At 41.0% G+C, this 19,633-nt stretch overlaps 1 protein-coding gene across 3 annotated transcripts in view; it reads left to right on the forward strand.

Annotated features, from left to right (window-relative positions):
• ANTXR1 (ANTXR cell adhesion molecule 1) overlaps window positions 1-19,633 on the forward strand; it is a 266,535-nt gene that overhangs the window by 56,176 nt on the left and 190,726 nt on the right. For all 3 annotated transcript variants that reach the window (XM_007970383.3, XM_007970382.3, XM_007970384.3), the window contains exons 4-8: window positions 1,412-1,493; window positions 2,456-2,489; window positions 4,271-4,350; window positions 6,805-6,873; window positions 8,616-8,696. In XM_007970383.3, coding sequence (XP_007968574.3) covers window positions 1,412-1,493; window positions 2,456-2,489; window positions 4,271-4,350; window positions 6,805-6,873; window positions 8,616-8,696 — 346 coding nt within the window. The remainder of the gene's footprint in view (window positions 1-1,411; window positions 1,494-2,455; window positions 2,490-4,270; window positions 4,351-6,804; window positions 6,874-8,615; window positions 8,697-19,633) is intronic.

A 19,633-nucleotide genomic window follows, 5' to 3' on the forward strand; every position in this document is an offset into this window, starting at 1 on the left:
CTGATTAAGAGCAGGGCCTCTGGGATTAAATCCCACCTGTGCCTTAGGTAAGATGGGCCTTGGGTAAGTTCTGTAACCTCTCCGTGACTCAGTTTTCTTATCTGTGAAATGGCAGTAACAATAGTACTACCTCAAAGAGCTGTCATAAGGCTTAAGTGGATTGATTGTATTTCATGTATTTAGACAGAGTCTGGCACCATAAGTTCTCAAAGCCATAAGTTCCCAGACAGTGTTAGGAATTGCCATTGCCTTTCACTGATGCAAGGTTCCCACTTCTCTAGCATTGTTCCATGCTACAGGCTGCTTTGCAGAGGAGAAAGCCTTTTTTGAGTCAGGTAGATTTGACTTCAAGTCTCCACTCTCCTACTTAACCTCTCTGAGCCCAAGTTTTCTTACCTGTAATGTGAGGACAGTAATACTCACTTTCAGTGGTTATTATGAGGATGAAATCAGAAATCTTTGGTCACTACCTTGTATGTAGCAGATGTTCAATAAATGTTAGATTTTTTTCCTATTCAAAAGGAGTTTCTCTTCCTAATTTAAATAGAGCATCTCCACCCTTACTACTAAAAAGACCCCAGTAGGAAGAAGGCAAAATTTTAAACCCTTCATAGCGTTATAGTTTATGAATAAGGTATGTGAGTCAGAAATTATACTTTATTGCCCTTTTTGGCACAATATGGAGCTATTTAAAAGACAGGAACATGAATATAGACTTCTTACATCCCAGAGAGAATGGTCCACAAAGATTCCATTTGGCCCCCAAGTCATTTAGATTTCCCACTGCCAGGTGGACTCTTTCCCAATGCCATATCCCACTTCCTCTTCCTGCCCGCACTGTCACCTTGAACAATCAAAGTAAGAAAACACAGCCACCGGCGCACAGAAAACACTCTCGGCTGTCCTGGAAAGCGGAGATTCCTTGGGCTTTTATTTTCCGTTGCCTTTGGCACACCCGTGCAGTGGCAGTTTGCTGTGGATGCCACCCTCTCCCACCTGCGTCCTTGCGGTGGCCTTTCCCTGGGTTCTCGGTTCTTACCTCTTTCTGGCTCACATGAGCCATTTGCATTGTTGCCTGAGTTGCTGTATGTCCCATCAGGAGCAGCATTTAAAGACTCATTTCCAGTGTAGAAGGAAAACACTGTCTGTGTTAAGGGAAAGGAAAGTGTTTACAAGCAGATGGAGATTCCTGCAGAAGAGTCTTTCCCTTAATCCTTGAAATCTCACTCATCCTGTGCTATGGCTGACCCCGAATGGATAATGTAAAGGCCTTCCCTTTGATAGGCTTTTGGGGAATTACTGGGACTATACAGCAGTATCCATGGAGGTAAGAAGAAGACCAGTACATATGACTACAATAGCAAAGTAAAAAATGCTCAAATAAGACTAACAGAGTGTCTTTGGATTTCAGAGAACAAATCCGTCAAGGCCTAGAAGAACTCCAGAAAGTTCTGCCAGGAGGAGACACTTACATGCATGAAGGATTTGAAAGGGTAATTTTAAAACAACTTTAAATCCAAATATAAAGCATGATATGGAAATATCAACATGGGGTGACTGATGAGATAAGGCACATATATTAAGAGGGCTGAATAGCACCCAATAGCAAGAGAGTACATTTTCTTCCCATAAGCTTGTACACTGATAACTCTAGCCAAAATAACTAAACATATGGATTCCCTTCCTCGTTCCCTGACCCTGATGAATGGTTTGTTAGTTAATGGTTGGCTGGCAGTCACAAATTCACGCCACACACAAGTCCGGCCATTCCAAAAATGTCCTTTGTTGGATGTCAGCTTCAGTGATTGAGGCAGAATTTCAGGGACTTCAGCTTTAAGGGAAACAAGTACTAGGCCATAAGGAATAAGACATCGATCCATGTTGACAACTATAGCTGTCTGTCACTTAACAAGGATTTCAACAAAATGCCTTGTTAGGCGATTTTGTCATTGTGACATCACCGTGTGTACTTACACAAACCTAGATAGTATAGCCTATTATACACCTAGGCTATATGGTATAGCCTATTGCCCCTATGCTACAAACCTATACAGCATGTTACTCTACTATACATTTTAGGCAATTGTAACACTAATGATATTTGTTTCTAAACAAAGAAATGGTAATGCATTGAACTACAGCGTTACCACAGCTAAGATATCACTAGGTGATTGGAATTTTTCAGTTCCGTTATAACCTTCGGGGACCACTGTCATATTTGTAGTCTGTCCTTGACTAAAACATTGCTATGCAGCACATGACTGTATACTACTTAAATGAGAGGTAACTTTACACGGATATCAGCCACTGATAATTGAGCAAAGCCTAGGTGAATTACATAAGAAATCAAGACTGAATTGCCTGCATATTCAATAACAGAGCCCATTATCCACTATGGTTTTTGGAGTGGCAAACAGTGGTTATAAGTCTAATGGCTCTTTCATATGTTTTTCAGGCCAGTGAGCAGATTTATTATGAAAACAGACAAGGTAAGACTATAGTATGAACTACCATTATGAATTATTTAACTTTTTCCGTGTTTGTTGCTGAAAAAGTGCTTCAGTCATTTCATGTTTCAAAAGACATGTATGATATTATCTGTAATTCTTAGATACACATTTCATCACAAACAAGGAATGCATAGAAAAGTGGCATGTATTGGGTCAAATTCCACTGTCCTGTTGATGCCACGAAAAGTTTTATAAAAGTAATTAAGATCCCATTATGGCCACTGTCTAATTCCCATTAACAGTTTTGCATGTTGAATTCATTAAATTAGTAAATACCTGCATAAGTTAGTAAAGTCTTGGATTTTTATGTAAAATTTGATTTTCTTGTCCTTCTCTGAGCTCCAAGCCTCTTCCTTACCATGACTGGACATAACATTAAGATCAAGGTACCAGTTTGATACCGCATGAACAGAAAACCAAACACCGCATGTTCTCACTCATAGATGGGAACTGAACAATGAGAACACTTGGACACAGGAAGGGGAACATCACACACCGGGGCCTATTGTGGGGACGGGGGAGGGAGAAGAGATAGCATTAGGAAATATACCTAATGTAAATGAGGAGTTAATGGGTACAGCACACCAACATGGCACATGTATATATATGTAACAAACCTGCACGTTGTGCACATGTGCCCTAGAACTTAAAGTATAATTTTAAAAAAAAAAGAAAAAAGAAAAGTAAAGAAGCATGCTAAGTCCTTCAGCAGAGCCCATGGATCAGCAAGAATTGTTCACCATACAGGGACTTCCTGCAGCTAATAGAATATTCCTACTGGAGTGATATTTGCCATATATGCTTGTGGTCTTGAGTTAGAATGTCTAACTTGAGTACTAATTGAGCAGAAATGTCAACCCTCTTGGAATAGAGTAACATCTGGGTCTTGCTAAATCCTATTAAACTAATTATTGTATAGAAAAAAAAAGATACCAGTTTGATTTAAACTTTCCTATATTTAAATGAAAAAAACTGCATAAAATATACTTAGTAGAGTGCCTAGCACATAGAAATTTTTATTATTATTTTAGCTATTATTACTACAGTGTCTTTCGTGAGTAGCATTTCTGTATCTCAGTCAAATCTCTTAAAAAAGAGATTCAATATTACACTAGAGATTTTCCTTCCAGGCCTGTAGAAGTGTCCATTTCTTGTTGCATCCTAAAATGCAACAAACAGAACAGACTCAATATCAATACCGAATCTTGCTAATGTAAATCAACCATGAACATTGACATGAGAAGCCTAAAAATCACTGAAAGAATTTTAGTAGGTTTTGCCAACTGCTATAATTCTTCCAGTCAACTTGGAAATCAGGATGACTATTACTTTCACCAAACTGTCTTCAAGGGGTGGTGTATGTGGTCCATTACAGCAGGTGAGAAGGACTCCGGAACAGCCCAGGTGGGAGTTTTCTCACAGCTTGGGCAACAGTTATGTGTCTGCTAACAGAAAATAATCACACTTGATTCACCGGTGCTACTCCCAAATGTTGGTTTAGTGACCATTTCACCAGGTTTGGCCATTCTTCGAGATGAGGCTGAGAAATGCGAAAGCAAAACCTATTGTCCCTAAAGTCTGTCCCCATGGAGGGTCCTTCTTCATGCTGGAGTCGCTTCCAGGCCCAAAATAAAAGTTGGTGATCCTCGTAATATTGACTTTGGGTGGTTGAACTCATAAGAGGTCAAATCCTGGGACTGAGAGGGTGTTTCCCTGGGTGGGGCAGGGTGGACTGAGCCGGTCTGTATTGTGTTAAACAGGATACAGGACAGCCAGCGTCATCATTGCCTTGACTGATGGAGAATTGCATGAAGATCTCTTTTTCTATTCAGAGAGGGAGGTAAGCAACGGCCTAAACATATCCGTGGAACAGGGTTTCTCCTTTCTAAAATGGGCCGCACTCTCTCTACTCAGGTAATAGGGTTTCTTTGCAAATCCCCTGAATTAAATAGTTTCATATGTAAAAATAATAATAATAATTTGTGTTCTACAAGTGAATTTTCATGTCTTACACATGGTAAATGTTTTCCCCTTTCAAAATTTTTGCATATTACTCTGTTTTGAAGGATTCAAAATATCTACCCTGCCTTTATTGATGGCATTATATTGCTGTAACAGTTTTTAAGTACTGTACATCACTTATAAATAAATAAACATTGATAGAATTTTTCCTTATATTTTCTACTAAAACAGGAGGAAGGGAAAGAATTACTTGATATATGTAAGAGCCAATCTTGTCAGACTGTATTAATCATTGAGATTTTCACTCTAAGAACTGATGTTAAACAGCAGTTGGTAGCAAAGTTAAATTGTCATCTCTCTTTTAATAGTTCCTTTTTTTCCTTTTCTTTGTGTTCTCAAAAATTATTCCTCAAGGCAAGTGGAAAAATTCTCTCAATGAAGATTTTACCTTGTGTAAATAGAAAAAGAAGTTTGCTGATGAATTGAATACTGATGTTTATACTTAAGAAATTCTTTCAAGTTTCACATTTGAGCTATATGCATAATTAGTATAAAAGGAAGCAAGTTAACCATAGAAATGTATTGAAACCATAGCCTTATTAGTGACAAAGGGTCATTCAGGCCCAAGGTAGAAAGAAACAGCATCCTAGAGATGCAGGCTCTGGAAGAGGAGTTAACGATAGCATCACACTTTCCTCAAGCTCTTAACAACTATTTACTTTAAATTCAGCTCTTTCTGCAAACACAAATTATATATTCATTCATTTATTCAGTGTTAACTGAGAGCTTGGCATATACTTGACCATTTGCTAGAAACTAGAGGCACAGAGGTGAGTGAGACACAGCTGCTGCCCTCATGAGTCTTACCATGAAATAATGGTCAGCCTTTGGAAGCCACCACTGGCAGAGGACTTAGGGAAATTATGTAGGTAAGCTCTCCTCCCACTAGTACAGAAAGTAACTCTAACGAGGAAATACAAAAGGTAAAGGACAGACATTCCCTCAGCATTTGGAAAATAATGCATCTCTGTATTTGAAAGTAGAAACTCACTATGTGATGGGAGGGCAAGATGCTTGTTTGGGTGCCAAATAACAGTCAAATAAAGTAAAAACCCTAATAAGGAAAGAAATGAAACTAAAATAAATGATGGGGTGTCAGAGGCTTAAGATAGGGGTTAGTGGGAAGGAATTTTAGGTATGGCACATACAAACTTGGGAAAATATTCAGAGTGCCAATAGAAGGAGACCTTCTGAAAAAGAAAGATAAAGCACAAGATATAAAGAAATTGAACTTTTCCCTTCTTGACAATTCTATATAAAGTCCAACTGGAGGAGAAGAATCACAGAGTTGTTGCAAATAAGGCTGGGGCTACACTGAGTCTAAAAGTTTATTTTATCCCAAAAAAGCAGGAAAATTTCTAACATGAAGGAAAAAAAGACATATGTTTTTGTCCTTTCTAGAATTCAGTGTTAAACAGAAGTGGATTTGAGTACTAAGACAGGGAAAAAATAACACAATCAAAATACATATGCATATATTGAGCACTCACTGTATGTTTGCTATCAGTTGTTAAGCACCCACTGTATGTGCCAAGGATTTCCAATTTTTTTTCCATTCTGAAACACAGGAGAATCTGGAAATCAGATTATCAGAGGCTTTAATAAATCCAATATTGAAATTGAGCCAAAATCTGGGTATTATTCATTATGTTGCCATCCCAGTGCTTAATTGTAGAGATCATGGATTTAGCTATTCAAATATGGACCACAATTTCCATTAAACCGCCTTATTCTGTAGGAATGAAAAAGGCTTTATTCACAACATGTGCTGACATTCGTGAGTATCTATGTGGTTCTAGCCTTGTGTGAGGAGCTTTGTAAATGTTCTCGTTTAATCCCCAAAACACTATACAGAGCAAAGCCAGGGGTCAAACTCAACTATTTCAAGTTCCAAAGGCCCCATTCTTTTATGATATCGTGCCCCCATTACAAAGAAACGTATGTCAGTAAAAATCCATCGAAGGAATAGAAAAGGTAATCATTTCCCCAGAATATTTGACTTAGCCTGCAGTTTTCCTTTCCTCCCCTCATCTTTCAAAGCCCTTCATCAAGACTCTAGTGGGTCTTTTCAGGTCCACCATGTGTTATGTTAGAATGTGATGTCCACTGAAGTCTGAGCTTCTTGGGGACCGGGATTGCCTTCTCCAATATGGTACCTAGCACATGGTAGGTGCTCATTAAATACCTCATCATTGAAGTGAGTCAGGTAGCTCCAAGATGAGTTCATTTGTCACTGCTTCTCTTTCTAATGTCCTTTCTTTCCTTTTCCCAGGCTAATAGGTCTCGAGATCTTGGTGCAATTGTTTACTGTGTTGGTGTGAAAGATTTCAATGAGACACAGGTATGGTCATGGATTTCCTCAGGTTTGGAGCATACTGAGCTTGTGAATGATGAAGAATGTGTTCAGTGCAGAGGGCAGATCAATGGAATAAATGCCCCTGAAATAGGTTATTTTTCTAGAAATGCTAAACAGGAAGGAATTACTGGTTGTATAAGGAAAATGAACTCATTTGCTGATGCTCTTGAGGTCTTCAACAGAGACCATCAAGGCAGCATCTTTCTTGGCAAACATTAAATTGCCAGAATGTCAAAAGATATCTGAATTAACTTGGAAAACTTGTTTTTTTTCTGTTTGTGTTTTGAGACAGGGTCTCACTCTGTCACCCAGCCTGGGGTACAATGAGCTGTCTCAGCCCACTACAGCCTCTGCCTCCCAGGCTTAAGTGATGCTCCTGCCTCAGTCTCCTGATTAGCTGGGTCTACTGGTGCACATCCTGAGTAGCTGGGACTACAGACGCACACCACAACACTTGGCTATTTTTAAAAATTTTTTGTGGAGGTAAAGCCTCATTGTATTGCTCAGGTTGGTCTCTAACTCCTGGGCTCAAGTGATCCTCCCAATGTGGCCTCCTAAAGTGTTGAGGTTATAGGCATGAGCCACCACACCTGGCCAAATTTAATTTGACAAGTATGATTTTCTTATTCAAATAACAAATGTTCCCTTTCACCCGTGAAAAATGCAATGCATTTTCAACACAAAAATATGGAAATAATTGGACAAGTGGGCAAAAAAGTATGTATAAGTGCATATAATAAGCAAGTTGTAAAAACTTACTAACAATCTAAATACATGTTCCTCATGTAGTTCATAGTTTCTTTTTGTTTTAATGGCATAGGAAAATGCTCATAATATATCATTAAGTGAATAAAACAGGATTACAAAGCAGTGAGAATAGTATGTGCCCACTTCTAAAATAAACATTTGTATGTTCGCATAGAAGAAGTATGAATGGTATCTATCAAATGGCTAATAAAGATAGATAGATGATAGATGAACAGACAGAAGGATTATGAGTAACCTTTGTTTTCTTTTTGTTTTAACTCTGCTGGATTTTCCTAAGTTTTTACAATGAGTAAGTATTACTTTTGCAATCAGTAAAAACAATAAAACATATTTGTTTAGAAGCCATACACACCAGCTGACACTGACTCTGTGGCAGTCACAGAACCACACAGAGATCTGGGGGCAGACAAGCCCTACAGCGGCTTTTCCTGGCCCTCAGTTTCCTGCTCCATAAAGCAGGAGCAACCGAACCAACTGCAAGGGCCCTTTCCTTAAGGGCAGTTTGGGTGAAAGGTGAAGGTGGCCTCACCCAACACCAAAGCTTGAATTTAAAGTTGCTCTGAAAGGGAACTTGAATCTGCTCGATTCAGATAAAGTTGCCAACAGGAATTTGGGTGAATGGGAGAAAAATGAGCCCATGGCCTGGGCCCAGATTTATAAACATATCAACCCAGGCCAAGCATTCATCAAGCTGGGCACTCTTACCTCTGCTCCCGAGGAGAAAAGTATTAAAACAAATGTAAAAGCTGGAGCCAACCCTGGGCCTGCTCCAGAGAGGCCACTGGTGAGCTTGTTATTACTGATGGCTTTTCAGGGCAGCCCCTGAGCCCAGTGAAGGCCTCATATTCCCCTGGGTTCTGAATATAACTAGAGCCTCTTAGCCCCAACGGCTTTCCTAAATTTTCCACATCCAAGCCTAACAGTCTCCCCATGTGTTTGTGTATTTGCTGTGTTCTCAGCTGGCCCGGATTGCGGACAGTAAGGATCATGTGTTTCCTGTGAATGACGGCTTTCAGGCTCTGCAAGGCATCATCCACTCAGTAAGTAGAGCTCTTGCTCTGAGACTGGACATTCAGGCACCTTCTGTCTCCAATCTGCTATTAATACCCAAATTCCATCTCTCCAAGCCTGGTGTTTTTCTGCTTGAGAGAACATCATTTCTTCCCATATCTTTGTGTCTGCCACGTCCCATCTCTCCCTTCTGCCTTTCACACATGTCTTTTCTCAATTGTACCCTACAATAGAAAATTAACAATTGAAAGGGGCACTGCTCTGGCAGTGAGCCAAGCTTCAGGAGGCCCTCTCCGTTCTAACTGGGCAGACTGTGGCTGGTGGTTTACGCTTGACCACCTCAGCTTTCCCACTGTAACTGAACGCAAGCTGCCTTCAGAGCACTTGTAGGCTGGACTTACATCACTTGGCCATTGGATGCACTTTAGACCAGGTTGTCCATTGAAGTCATCTGCAGAGATTTAAAAAGCACTGCTACCTGGGCATCTGATCTGGGGTGCGGCCTGGACCTCAAGAGTTTTTTTAAATCTCCCCAGGTGATTTTAATGTTGAGACAAGGTTGAGAACCACTGCTTTAGAACTATAATCCCCAAATACACGGGCTCCAGTGCTGTCCAGGGTTTACACAGTCACCAGTCCTCCTTCACACATAGGTGATTTTCTACACACCTTTTCCTGAATGGTAAACAGGACACTGGCTTCCAGGGCCTCTATTCTCCACCTCCCCCACACAGGCAAGGCCCTTGGTCCAGCTGGAATATTGGCTGCTGCTGTCTTAAAGTCGCAGCCAGCAGGTCAGTATGCGTGCTGCACCCGCAATGATGTTCAGATGCTCTGCAGCCTCCACCTTTTAGGTTTTGTGACCAGGCAGGCATCTGTGATCTTCACTGGAAGCTTACCAGGCTCCAGACTTGGGGTCTAGAATGCAAATTTGGAGCTCAGGGGATCGCCTTCCTCTTAAGGTGTCGAGGGGGTCTTGATCCAGGGGTTACCGGCCAGGGGCTCAGCATCTGCCAACCCTCCCAGACCAACCCAGGAAACTTCCAGCATGGCTGTGCCTCCATGCTGCTCTCCCTTCAGGGTTTGCTAGGAGCTCCAGCAGAGTGGAATGCAGAGTGAGTAGTAAGAAGCTTAGAGCCCGGCAACCCAGAGTTTCACTGGCCCACATGCTTAACACTTACAGGTCCTTGGACATTTCTTGTTGGAACCAGGGACTGATGATGGCTTATATCCTTGCTTGAGGATTTCAAGGATCACTGGTGAAAATCCTAATATTTTTCCAGACACATAATAGGCACTCAAAGCATATGAATTATTGCCTCTTCTACTTCCCTTCCCCATCATATGAGGGATATTATGTCAACTTCCCTTGATCCCCTAAACATTCTTGAATAGGCGTAAAAATCACTTGAGAATTATGTTTGCAATACCTATTCCCAAGAGATTCTATTGCATTGAGTTTCAGGTGGATCCAAGGGATCCATATATTTCAAATCTGCTTAAAAAAAAAAAAAAAAGTGCCCCAGGTATGCTTTTAGAACATTGACATATCTGACCTTAAGCATACAGAATTGTGAAAAATCATCCCACCTTAAGTTGGGAATTTCTATCTTAATTATGTTCCGATGACAGTTGTTTTATTCAAGAAGTGCTTGTTTGCAAAGAATATATGCCTACTCAGACTACCTTAACCAGAAAGTGGAAATTATTGATAGCATAGAGAATTATCAGACCCAATTATTGGTCCACAGGTGAAGGACCCCTACTGTAAATCATTTCTGGGGTCACTGTGGCATACGTGACAGTGTAAGCAACAAGAACTACGATAACCATGTAAAACAACAACCCAAGGGATGCAAAACATGATTAATGGCAGGACTGGGGGCCAATCATGGATCCTTAAGAAGCTCAGAGGTGGATTACTCTGGACAGGAGTCCTCATGAGAAGGCAGGGCAGACCTGAATCATTGAAAGACCAGGGAAAGGTGATGGGTAGCACCAAAGGAAAGATATTATGACCTCAGCCTAGAGGCTGGAAGACAGAAAGGCCTATTCAGGGGTCAGTAATAATAACACCTGTCTATCTGGTGGGACAGTTTGGGTAAAGGAGTCAGGAGTAATGGAAAACAAGCCTCGACATTGGGTTGAAATCAGATTAACACAAGCCTTGAAGGGGTTTTGCCTCTAACCTATAGGCAGTGGGTGTAATTACTGAAACAAGTTAAGAAAATAATCTGATGGCAGTGCTTGTGTACATAGGAGGGAGACTGGGGATACCCAGAGACTGTAGGCCAATTAGGAGGCAATAGTCCTGCCTTAAGATGGCTAGATTCTGAAAAAGGACAACTCTTACCTGTTCAAACGTCCTCATGAGTCGTGTGCCTAACTCCACGTGTTGTTTCCCACACAGATGACGGGACTCTTTTTGTATGAATAAATCACTGTTGTCCTTGAATACACCAGCCTTAGCAACTCACCCAAGCTCAACATGAGCCCACATGTTTGTATAACTTCCTCCATCCCCAAATGGAAATAACTGCAAATATCTTTAAGAAATTTTAGCAAAACCATCATTCAAAATAGGAAGAAAACTAATTTGAGACTTCAGTCTCCAAACTTTTAGCTGAATGATAACATTCTTGCGAGCTTTTATCTGTGAGTTATGCTAGTGGTTTTGATCCTTCCAGTACTGGAAACCCATGTTTACGGCAGTTGTTCATTCTCTTGCTTGGACAGAGAAACAGGGACAAGTAGAGAGAGCTCATCTTTCTCAAATCAGACAGAAATAATTATGGCCTAAAAGTTGGCTAAATATTTTTTAAGAAGTAGATTCATTTCCCCTTTTGGATACTGAAAAGAAAACTCTCAATTTCCCCCCCCCCCATTTGAAGCTTCTATCCCAGCTTGTTCCCATGGATGTTGTTTTGTGGCTGGTTATTTTCTCATAATAAAATAGGACTGGGCTTAATTATCCAAAATAAGATTGCAGAGCAGCTTCTGATAAGCTCAAATTCTTCACAAAGTTTTCTGCCCATAATGCCCATATTTTTAAACCTTAAATTAATATGCAGGGGCTAGTATTCATTCATACATCAAATACTCATTGAAAACCTTTTATGGCAGGCTCTGACCATTCAGTAAAACAACTAAAGCCGGTAGAGGTTCTGTCCTGGTAGAGCTTACAATCCAGTGGGAGAGACACATTCAAAACAAGTAAATAAATAAATATGTGGAATTAAAATTGTGATAACTCGAATAAAAGAAATAACATGGCCATGAGATTAAGAGTAAAAGGGTTGACAAAGAACCCAGGTTCCTTTGAAGAGATGAACTGAAGGACGCAATGGAGGCATCCATTGGAAGGGCATGGATAGAATGTTCTTGGCAGAGCATGGCCCAGGACAGTGCATAGGAGAATGAAAGACCAATGCTTAAAGTGAAGAGTGGCAGAAGATGAAAAGAAGAAGCAGGTAGAAGCTAAATCGAAGGACAACAGGAAACTATAGCTAGATATAGAGTCTGATGGTAGAGCAATCAGGCTTGAAATCAAGACTCAGGAAATCTAGACATCATGACACTCAGAATCAATAGCATTTCGGCCTTTGAAGAAGAAAACCAACTCTGACTTGAACTTGTTCTCTCTATCAGCTCCTCTACCAGGCACTTGACCACCACTCTCTGAAGAAGGATTAATTATCCCCATTTTATAGGTGAGGAAACTGAGGTGCAAGAAGGTTGGAGAAACTGCCCCCAGGTCTGCCCTCTCATAATGGTGGAGTGGGGAATTTGAACTCAGCTCTGGTTCCAGAGATTCTGCTCTTTCCATGGCATTTAGCCATGAATGTCTGAGGAAATGGAAAATCACCAGTGGATTACCAGGAGCCAGTTGCCCAGGGCTTGGATTTATCAAATCCCCAGATGCTCTGCTTCCTCAATCTGATGGTCATGTTTTGATCTTTTCACTGTTCTTCAATCCTGCCTCCTTCAAGAGGAAGTACTTATGTGTCAAATTTTTTCAAAACGTTCCCGCTTGTTTTCCATTTTAGTTTCTTAACTGAGAGAGATAGGAAAAGGGCAGAAGGAAATTAACAGCTGTAGAGAACTTGCCTTGGAACAAGACATTTTCCCTTTTTCCCATATAATATGATTTCATTTAAAAATCGTAACAATGCTGCAAAGTACATATTCCTATTCTGATTTTACAGATGAAGAAACTGAAGCTCAGATAACCTGCCCAAGACCACACAGCCCTAAGGGGAAAGCAGGGTTAGAACCTGCTTTTTCCTTGACTCTAGAGCCCATGATTTTTCCTACCTCTATTATCTTAGGAAGGTAAAAATAATCAAAACCACCATTCAGTAAGTTCTTACTATGTGCCAGGTACTGTGCAAATCATTTCACATAATCATCTCCTTGAATCTTCACAGGTACCATTTGATATAGAAATCATTACCCCATTTATAGAAGTAGATACTAAAAGTTCAGAGAGATTCACTAACTTGTCCAAGGCCACAGAGCACAGTGAATAGTGATCCCGAATAGACTCAAGTCTTTCTAATGCCCACGATGTGAATGCCCACTGTGCTCTACTGAACAATGCAGGCAGGCCAGGAAGCAGCCCCATTTCAGAGAGGAAGACACTGAGGACCAAAAAGGTGAACTGACTTGACAGAGACAAGACCAGAATCCATGTGGCCTGATCCGAATACACTGTGGATGGGCAGGGGAGCACTTTGCCTTTTACTACCAGGTGGAGAACACCTCCAGAAATCATTACTGCCCAACAGATGAAGTACCATTGTCCTGGGAAGCTGGAGAATTGACACAGGCTGAAAGGAACATCTCCCCTTCCACACTTGCACAGGACTCTGAGCACCATGACAGTCTTCCCACTCGCTTCTGCAGAATACGGTGATAAAATTACAAGAAGTCTGGATGGTTGGAAGATTGTAGCCCTTTAAGCCAGTAACACTGTAAAGGAAGAAATTATTCCTGTGCCTTCTCATATTGTGGCTTCTTCAGGGAATTTCCAGTGACCACAACTGGTGAATTTAGCACCAGCCCTCTAGCAAAAATGTGAAGCAAAGGTCCAGCAAGGCTCCTGGGTCTTTGTTTGCCTTTTCAAAAATGCTTCAGGCAGTGAAACAGGAACCTGCATGAAAGCTGGGTTCAGATAACACTGAAATGGGTCAGCAACTTTGAATCCCAACACTTGGCCTTCTTACCACGATGCCAGCTCCTCCTCCCAGCTATCCCCACTTGGTGTGCAATTGAGGGTAGTGCTTGAAACCAAGGACACTGAAAAGGACAGCCCATAGTTGCTGGCATCAAGCCATCTCCATTTAGGAGAATTTCCCTAGGATAAATATTTAAGCTGACACTGGGCTTCCTATTAAGCAGAGTGAGTCAGCACATAGAGCTTTCTGCATGTTTGGTCAACAGTAAACAACAAGCATTGAGCGAACACACTATATTTGCAAGGATTTCTCGCAAGCTGTGGCATGACCATCCTTGCTATTGGGGAAACTGGGAGATCAACGGAACCGAGGAATCAATCTATTCCATGGTATATATAAATTTATTTTATGTATGAAAACCAGATCCTGGCTGATTTGTCCCTTCCACTCATGGGAAGCAATATAACCCCCTAATCTGGCCCAGACCCTAACAAAGCTGTGATAAAAGGCAAAATCTGTCTTCCAAGCTTGCCTCCCAGCTGCTCTTCCAAGACCCCAGCAAGAACTGCAAAGGGTTTTCCTATGATCAAAATTCGTGTCACATTCCCAAAGTCCTAGAAAGTGCCTGCCTTATTGAAGCAATCCCTTTTCCAGTGCTAACAGATGGGGAGGCACATTTCAGCAGCAGCAGCTCTTCTCATAAATTAGGCAACCTCCTTCCCTTCCTTCACCCCATCTGAATCTTGTCCAAAGGCACCCTTCAGTCTTCCCATCTCTACAAAAGCCTGCCCTGCTCTCTCCTCCTCCATGAGCTCTCCCTGCCTTGGACTCCAGTAGCACCAATTGTTGAAAGCTCTTACTTGGCATGTGGGATCTGTTCCATGCCGTCCGCCATTCCTCCTGGTCACATGCTAAGTTGTGCAATCCCAAAGACTGCCCTGTGTGTCATATTTCCCATGATATACAGCACTGTGCTTTGCATATTTATTAATTTTAAAGCAACCCAGAGTACCATACAGCTTTTGTGACCCAGGGAAGACCTACACTGCACAACAAGAGGGCAGTCTGTGGCTGTTTCTTGTAAAATCCCCTCAGCCCCTCCCCTCCCCTGTCTTCCAAGATTGTGTCTGTAAAACATGGCATTCTGGGCACCATTCACATTAGCAGGCTGGGATACAAAACATAAATAGAATCAATTGTAATTTCAGTAGTGGGCAGAAAATCTTTTTTAAAAAAAATCGTTTGCCTCAGCAGTCATTAATTAGACTCAGATTTTGCAGACACTCAGGCCAGGCATTTCTCCTCCACTATTATTTCTGTTCAGCTTATTAAAAAGTCCACATTGAACAAGAATTCCCAGAGCTTGAAGAGGCTACAAAGATTGCAGAGGGGCATGTTCAGTTAATCCTCCAATCATTCCCATTCTTCCTACAGCCCCTCCTCCTATATCCAGGAATCTGCTGAAACCCACTGTAAAAGCAACAGCAGAATTTTAGAACGAAGTCAGCTCCCAGGAAGGGCCACTCACTTTTCCAGTCTGCTCATCTTATTAAATAAACCACATTTTGGAGTTCCCAGCTCTCTGAGCTTTTCTCCTGCAAACATGAGAGGAAAGTGGTTTAGTGGGGAAACAAATGAATTTCCTCACTTTTAGAACCTTGTTTATCCTACACTCCTTTGGATCAGATTCTCATTGAGTGTGAAACTAACAGAGTAGCATCTATTTGAGTGGGGTGCCCTCCCTCAGACAAAAACTTTGGTGTGTTTTAAGAATAAGCTTTATTGTTTAAGATACACTAACTGCTTCAAAGTGTGTTTTCTTGCATGTAAGAGTGGTATAATGTATTTGGTATAGTGTATTAGTGTACATAAAATCATATATGAATCCCAGAAATATGTGTGTATAATATTCCACATTTGTATTTCCAAAGATTTTTTTTTAGAGATGGGGTCTTGCTGTGTTGCCCAGGCTGGTCTCAAACTCCTAGCCCCAAGCAATTCTCTCACCTTCGCCTCCCAAAATGCTGGACTTCCAGGCATGAGCCACTGCACCTGGCCATATTCCATTTTTATTTAAAGTCAGACTCTATAGAACTGACAGGGATCTGGGATAACATCCATGGTTAACAATATGTGTGCCTATTAAAGTGTGGAGCAGAACATAGTTAGAAAAGGCAACTTTTTAAACATTTTATTAATTAGAGATTAAATCATTTCAAAATTCATGGGGACAACATTGACGATCCTGAAGATGTGTTTGAGCCAGTTGTGTGTCCCAAGCTGCCTGGCTGTCCCCAGGCTTATCTAACATGCTTTCTGCCATCAGCTGTAATAACGCGTGTGGCCCTTCTGTGGGTGGCTGAGCCCCACCCTCCAACCACAGGTCTCTATGTTTTTCCCAAGTAAAGGTGTTGAGGCCTTTACAAAGCTGGCCAACCTAATACAGGGGATTATGATATACCTACAACATTTTTTTTTAAGGTAAGCAATGTTTTAAAAATGAGGTGTTGAAATTGGCCTCTTGGGAAGGCAGCAAGTCCCCAAAGATGGTTGTGCTTAATCAGACAAGGGGAGTATTACAAGATGCAGAATATGGCCTTGTATTCAGAAGACCCTGAGTTTACACTTATAGGGGGAAAGGGAGATTAATACATAATATGCTATAATGCCAGTTTATTAAGATGTACAGGAAGTATGTCATTTATTCAATTATTTATCCAATATTTATTTAATGCCTACTATGTGCCAGGCTACTCATTGTGAGTATAATAATGGGTAAAAACAAACCCAATCCTTCTCCTTGTAGGGTTTATAATCTAAGAAGACAGTGACCAAACAATTAAAAAAAAAAAAAACACTGTAAATTATAAACTAGGATAAGTTATCTAAAGGATAGTAGTTTACATTAAAATGTGCATGGATATAGAGATATTTCATTGGTCAAATCACCAGCACGTAGGTGGCAGAACTTATATTGGATTTGGAGAGTGACAGAGACAGCAAAGTTAAGTTCAATGTTCAGGTTTTTGTCTTAGAGAACTGAACAGATGTAAGTGGTCAGTAGATAGTTAACCATCCTTGGCACCAGCATACTTCAAGCCCCATACATCTTTAAACCAGAATTTATCCTTTACAACAAATAAGACACCAAGGAACATGCTCTGAAAGACTTTCTGAAATATGTGTGAAAGCAAAAGGCACCTCTACCATGAATGGATAAAAGAGGTTGGTCCATTATAAACACACAAAAAAATCCTCCAACAGGAAACGGCCAAGTAAATAAAGATTGGTTGTTTATCGAAGCAAGAGGCAGAGCAAGTAGAAAACAATATGCTGTGCCTATGATAAGAGAGGGCTTCCTTATAACTCTGTGCAGATATTCACAGTTCTATAAAGGTTCTTGAGAAAATTCTGCATGAACTTAGAACTTCATGAAAAAGGACATTAGATTTTTAGAATTTGAAAAAAATAAACTCTGATATACAACCCAGACTGGCCCACAATGGATTTCACTTTAAATATATCAAACAGCTCCTGTAACTTGGCAAAGTTCTTGTACATCTGCTGCTTCTCTTACCTGTCCTCCCACCAATAATCCAATGAGATATACAAAAGTAAACTTACCAGAAACAACACATTACAATTATTTAGCTCTTTATGGATTTCAAACATACTTTTCCGCCTATTTCCTCTTTGAAATCTGTCCAAACGTTGGCAGAAAAATAGCATTCACCTTGTTCAGTTTTTGTCAGCAAATATGATTAAGCAGAAGGCCAGTGGTGAGCGATGGGGTTTAAGCACATGTGAACCATGGTCCGTGCCCAAAAGTAGCAGCAGTAGCAATAATAATGACAAAGGAATAGTTTACAGCAACTGTTGTTTGAATACACGCCAGACATTCTCTTAGTGCTTTACTGTCAAGGCCGTTTTGACCACTTTTCTTGGTGACTTATTTTCAAAAGGTGCTCATGCTGGCTGGTGACCCAAGGGTTGTTAACTATCTGTGGATCAATCACATCTGTCTAGTTCTGTCTATAAGACAAAAACCTTGTCAGTTTTCCTTGATCTCATGCTCTCCCTCACTGTCCAATCCAATATGAATTTTATTACCTAAATCTGATTGATTTTACCAATAAAATATCTCTGCATTCATGACTGTTATTTTATTTAACCATCATACAGCCCTTTGAAGTTGGTGTTTTTCTTATCCCATTTTACAGCAGAGGAAACTGAGATTTGGAGGTCTGATAACTTGTCCAAGTCCACATGGCCAGTAAGTGATGGGACTTGGATTTGAATATAAACCCATTCAGAGTCCAAGTCTATCTTCTCAGTCTCCAGAGCCTAAGTTCTCGATAGTAATAGCTACCATTAGTTGGTTACTTATCAGGTTTTAGGCACTGTGCTATGGGCTCTGCCTGTGTGATCTCATTTAATCTTCCCAACACAACAACTTTATGCTAGTACTTCAGGTAGATACTATTGTTATCCCACCTTTATAGAGAGGAAACAGGGACTCAGAGAGGTTATGGAACATGTCCAAGGTCACACAGCTCGTGAGTGAGTTGACCTCAGCTATTTGATTCCAGATTCCAAGCTATTACTCAGGATACTAAACTGCTTTCCAAAATTGGGGTTCAGAAAAGTTAAGGGATTTGTAAAGGAGCATAGGTCAGGTAAATACGGACCAGGGCCAAGACCCAGCTCCTCACGTAGGATTATAGTTGAGGCGTGCAGTGATCTTATCCCTCTCTCCTCTGCAGATCAATCATACCCTCACCTCAAAGGCTCTTACCTCTAACATCAGCCCTACCCTGTGTGAGTCTCTTCCACTGCATCTAGTGATTTCCCATCGACGATTCCCCAGTGTTGTGTCTACACCTCTGCCATGGCTACCACTGCCTGGGCCTCCCCACCCCCACACAGTCTCCAGTCCCTGAGCTGATCTGCTGTCTGCTACAGTTCAGACAGGCTGATTACCATACAGTCTTGGCTGCTAAGAACCAAGAGAACCCTTCAAATCCACCAATTGCCATTGTGACTTCCTACCTCTTGAGACCAGACCTTTCAAATGAGTAGGAACCCCAGTCCCAGACAAATCCTGCCCATCCCCCTCACTGATAAATTTTACTCTATTGGCTGTATTGCATCCTTCCAGATGTTTTAAGTTAAGATTGGGAAAGCAGTGTTTTTACTGGATTGCTTGGCTGACATTTTTTGGCCCTCCATACACCCCTTAGATTTATCAGCTAATTGCAGACACTTTGAGAGAATAATACAGCATGTGTTTATTATGACAACCCCTGTCAGTGTGCCTTTGTGGTCAAAGACCCACGGATGGTTCCTTTACCAATCCCTGGTTAAGGATCAGAGTTGGTTCAAAAAGGTTGGTTGAAACTCAGATGAGTGAAAATGTCATGTGTGTGTTTGGGGAATGAGGACAGGACTAGTCCAAAACTCTTTTTAGTTCTTGGACTGTTTTGAAGTCTTTAGTTGTGGATGATAAAATGATTTATTAGGAGATGTCAAATGCCTGAGGAATTTTATTTAAAACACCAAAAAACAGCTTCATGTTATTTTAATATCACTGTTTAATAAGTTTCCCCCTCTGGGCTAGCTCTGTTTCTCAAATGTGGGCTGTCTGGAGACTTGTGCCTGAGGACAAGTCAAAGGGAGTGGCTTCCTCCCTCAATCATGGCAACCACTGGCTGAAGTACCCCATCAAACGGGAAGAGCCCAATAGCAGCAAGTTTGGGGGTGGGCGAATGGACAATCTTCACAATTCAGGC

Source organism: Chlorocebus sabaeus, chromosome 14 (assembly GCF_047675955.1).
Source record: "Chlorocebus sabaeus isolate Y175 chromosome 14, mChlSab1.0.hap1, whole genome shotgun sequence".
In the NCBI taxonomy this organism is placed as follows: Eukaryota; Metazoa; Chordata; class Mammalia; order Primates; family Cercopithecidae; genus Chlorocebus; species Chlorocebus sabaeus.